This window comes from Impatiens glandulifera, chromosome 7, assembly GCF_907164915.1.
Source record: "Impatiens glandulifera chromosome 7, dImpGla2.1, whole genome shotgun sequence".
Lineage (NCBI taxonomy): Eukaryota > Viridiplantae > Streptophyta > Magnoliopsida > Ericales > Balsaminaceae > Impatiens > Impatiens glandulifera.
The window spans coordinates 42,603,524-42,608,589 of record NC_061868.1 but is presented as its reverse complement, the minus strand read 5'-3'; the positions used below and the strand labels follow the sequence as shown (position 1 = coordinate 42,608,589).

The 5,066-nt window shown below is 30.3% G+C and overlaps 1 protein-coding gene across 1 annotated transcript; it reads left to right on the top strand.

Moving 5' to 3' along the window:
- Positions 1-2,491: 2,491 nt before the first annotated feature.
- On the top strand, positions 2,492-3,456 carry LOC124909956 (benzoate carboxyl methyltransferase-like; the record flags this gene model as incomplete). The annotated part of the gene is made up of 5 exons (XM_047450583.1): positions 2,492-2,535; positions 2,574-2,688; positions 2,760-2,901; positions 2,985-3,013; positions 3,088-3,456. Coding segments are annotated over 5 exons (699 nt in total), but the record flags the coding sequence as incomplete, so codon positions are not given.
- Between the last annotated feature and the right edge of the window lie 1,610 nt (positions 3,457-5,066).

Genomic DNA, 5,066 nt, shown 5'->3' with positions numbered 1-5,066 from the left:
ATATTGAAGGTGGATATAGGCAGTGATACACACTGTGAAACAGCAATATTTTAAGCCTTAATATACCCTCCATAAAAGTTTAATGGCGTGATGCATGGTTAGGTGGACCAAAGTCTTAATTGAAGGGTGGTCAATCTTCAACCATTGAGAAAAAAAAAATTCATAAGCAATATGCAGAGCGCAGGGGTGAGCCAATGAGCTAAGAGCCTAGGACATTCCTTCCTTTAGGAATTCTTTGATAAGGATTTCTGTTCCTTCTGTTCCCAACGTGAAGGGGTAAAATAGTAAAATTAAAAATAAAAATAAAAAATTAATAGGACCATTTTTCCCCTCTCTGATGGAAAATAGGCGAAATCCAAGATCCCTTATGTTTTAAACTTTTAAGGCAGCCTAATAAATCCAATTTAATAAACTTTAAAAAATAATTGAAATTATAAAATAACAATATTTTAAACTGTAGATTCATAACACAATCGCATCTTATTTTATAAAAATTTCACTCAATCCAACTCTTTAAAAAAATGTTTAAATTGTTTCCTTGTTAAATATGTTGTCTTTTTTAAACTGTTTCAATTTTTCATTTTTTTTCTAAATTGTTAAAAAAAATGTTTGTCTAATGAAACTAAAACAATGATAAGTTTTTTTTTTTCAAATACATTAAAAAGTTGATAATTTTTTATGATGCATATTTTGGTAGATCTAGATGTGATTGTTTTTCATTTTTTGGCTAAAATAAAAAAAAATAATGTCATTCCAAAATATAGTTTCAATTTTTTTGGAATGAATGAAATTAGGTTTCATATAATAAGAGATCTTGAATAATTAAGGAGGAATCAGAACCGAGGCCACGCGGTAACCTGCATGCTCTTTGTAACCAGAAGTGGGCTGATTTTTATTTTATTATTTTGCTAATAATATTTTATCATTTTTTAAGATATAGGTGTCAGTGGTGAAGAGGGCAGCTAGCATAACGTGGAGAGAAAGGGAATGAAGGTTTTTTTTTATTAATTAGATACATACATGCATAAATAATTAACAAAAATATATAGAAAATATTGGCTAGCTAGATAGCTAGTGAAGTGGGAAGAAAAAGGGAATAGAAGATTTCATATGATATGATATGATATGGCTAATTATCAAACCATCCTTCACATGAATCATGGTGATGGAGAGAACAGCTACGCCCAGAATTCAAGTCTTCAGGTCTCTTCTCTCTCGATCTAATGTTTTTTTTATTTCAATTTAAATTGCATTCAATTATTTTTTTTTTTTATATACATAATTATTCAACTTTATAATATAGTTAATATCTCTCTTTCTTAAGAAAAATAAAGAAGTTATCTGATTCTGATTTATAAGATTGGGAAATCACATGAATGTGAACTTTAAAGAGACAGTATAATAAATTATAGATACATCCACTTAATTGGCAAGTGCTCGTGGCATATCGTGGCATATGTGCTAAATGACGAGAATTAGTAGCCTTCCATAAAAAACGAAACTCAACGTTCTAAAAAAATTACATAGCTACCCTCACGGAACCTTTTCAGTTTGAGATGACCAATGGGGCGCGGTTGGGGTAGGGATGGTTATCATCCCCTCTCCGTTCAGTTTAAGAACGAATTTTTTTAATATAATATATAATAACGTATTAATATTTATACTGTTATAAAGGAATAAACATAAAACTCTTATAAATATAATGAATAAATAAATATATTGATAATTTATATATTTAATTGTGTTTATAGTGTTTGTGGGTGAGATCTGGACGGGGACATAAATATTATTTATGTCCTATCCTCGGTCAATTACCGGTCAAACCGAGGAATAAGCCGTCTTAAATGGGACATTTCGGTTCGGTTATACGGGACGGTTTTAAATTGGCGTCCCTCAATGCGGTGACTCAATGGTTTGCTTCGATTTATTTATAATGCTGTATGAATTTTATATAACATATCAATGTTTTTCAAAATACAACCGATTTTGTAGTCTTTTGTTGGTTCAAAATTATATATATTACTGAAATTATTAAATAAAAATGAGAAAAAAAAGATAAATTGACGTTTTCAAATCTTACATTCCTCTTATATGATGTTGCATTTTATTTTATATTTAAATTTCACTTGATTTTGCACATATTAACACGACATTTCTTGTATTTAATGTAGTATAGAAAAAGTCTAGTTTTTAAAAATAAACAAGATGAAATTTCATATAAATACAAACACTAAAAGGACTCACCCTCGTCTTACACTGCATTGATCAGATGAAAGTGCTTAAAGTGTGCCAATTGTCAAGGAAATCCTTAAGGACATGTTTGTCAATCATTTGATACCATTTGAGATGTTAGATTGCTTTAAGATTGCAGACCTTGGATGTGGTTCAGGACCCCAACACTCTTCAATTCATATATGAAATTATTGGCACCCATCAACAACTTATTCAACAAAACAATATGGACTCCCGGAGATATTGGTCATGTTGAACGACCGGCACCACTAATGACTTTAACAACATCTTTAGTGCACTACCATTATTAAATGACCAGTTAAAAGAGAAACATGGATATGAATTGGGTCAAAGTGTTTCGTCTCTGGAGTGCCAGCATCTTTCTATGGAAGGTTATTCGCCAGCAAAAGTTTACATTTTGTACATTCTTCTTTTAGTCTTCATTGGCTCTCTCAGGTATATATTTAACCAAATTTAAATTAAATAGTTCTTATTTTAGTTCTTAATTGGTTGTTTATTAATGTTAGGTCCCTGAAAATCTACATAACAAGGGGCATATTTACATGACAAAAGGTTGTCTTCCCAATGTGTACAAAGTTTATAAGAATCAATTTCACAAGGACTTCTTGTCTTTTCTTAACAAGAGATCCCAAGAAATTTTACAAGAAGGTAGAATGATCCTTACCATTTATGGGAAGGAGTAATTCAGACCCCATCTAGCAATGATTTTTGTTGCCTTATGGAATTATTAGCTCAAACTCTTTTGGACTTGGCTTCTCAGGTTTGAATTTTATTTAAATTATTGTTAAATATTTATTTATTTAGAATAAATTTCATTACTTTTTGTTGTTAAAGGGGTTGATTAAACAAGAACAAGTTGATTCCTTCAATGTACCTATGTACACTCCATGTAAGGAAGAAGTGAAGGCAATTATTATGGAAGAGAAGTCTTTTTATCTTGAAAAGTTTGAGGTTTTCAAATGTAATTGGGATTGGGATTTAAACGATGAAGAAGAGGGTAATATCAACAAGTTCGACAACACACGGAGTGGACAAAATGTAGCAAATTGTACTAGATCAGCTATGGAGCCTATTTTGGTGGCTCATTTCGGACAATTTTGTATGAACTATTTGTTCAAACTATACGCAAAACGTGTAACTAATCGTCTTAAAACGGAAATGACAGAAGTCGTCAATCTCATTGTTTGCTTGAGGAAGAAATAAAATAATAAAGTTTGAATGAATTATTCCCGCATATTGTTCTATCAAGAATTCAAACTTGTTATGCTTCTTGTACCGAGCACAATGGATCACCCTAAATCTATTTACCATTTTCTCTTCCAAACGCAAATTTGCCTTATTACTGTTCAAATTAATACCTTTTTTTTTAAATACAATATTTATTCATTACTAGGTACTCATATTTATTAAATGGACTACAAAAATAACTAACTTCAATCACTAGCCAAGAATTGTTTTTTTAATAAAAACAATAAATTATAACATTTGAACAAAAAAAAATTATAATCTAATTTATTATCTTAATCTACTTAAACTAATAAAATAAATAGTTGTAATTAATATGTTATTTTTAATTTTTTTAATAAATATATATTATTTTAAATATTTTATATGAATAGGATAGAAACACTCTAAATTAGTGATGTTATAAAATATTTAATTTTGTTACATATAATAATGTAATTTTTATAATTTCAATTTACTAATATTTTTTTAATTCTCTTTATTTAACATTTTACAACTTGCACTATTTTTATTAATTTTGTTAAACTGGCTTTGATTCCTTCCCCATAGAAAGAAAAAATAGGTGAATCCATTACTATACATAATGATAGTCAATTAGAATTATCGGCATAAGATTTAAAACGTTTAACTTAAAGAGAGATCATTCTTACCTCACAATTGGTCCGAGTCTCCTGCCTTAGTTTCGCTTGAATATTCCCACGGTAGAAGACTATATATTTTATGGTAAACTCAACCCAAGTAATTTTAGAAAAATGTTTTTATTCGATTAGGTTTTGTTAGTCTCGTACTTTACCTTTTTACTCAAATCTCTTAAAAATAAGGTGAGGAAAACAACACACTTAAGACTTGGCTCACCAAAATTTAAAATGAGAAATTGACATAGAACTTATCAAAGTTGACACGTTGCTCTATGTTGCTAGAAAATAAGAAGCAGAAGTTTTAAAAAAATATTGTAGGTCTGGTACTGCTTAGTTACGTGTGTGAAGGAAGGGTCTCGACCTCACAAACGCCATTCAAAATAAGCGGTTTCTATTTCTGAAACAAAATTGACCTTTCGAGATATAACATTACATGTTACACAATTTATTTTAATTTTTAATTGTATAAACTTAAAGTTTACTATTATGCCTTGGTTTAAAACTATCGTATTAGTCCCCATTGTTCTTAAGGGTATGCGTCTATTACATATGTGTAAACAATAAACGAAAGAAGGCTCTAACAATTCTAGACAATACTCATGAACGTTTAAAAGAACTATGGACGAGAGAGAGAGCTTGAGGTTGAAGACAACCATGGCAGTTGGATCTATTCTCCCGCTCTCTCCTTCTCACACTATGATCACTTAATCTAACCTAACTCCAGCCCAAAAGATTGGATTAAATATGCCTCCCTAGTCAGGGGCGGAGCCACCCATGGGTTAGGGTGGGCTCCAGCCCCACCTAAATTAAATTACTAAATGAAAATCTTTTATATATTTATTTCAAATGTGAGTCTTAGCCCAGTTGGCTACCTTATTGAAAGGTGAATATGAGGTCAGGTGATCAAACCCTGGCCTCATCAAACTTATT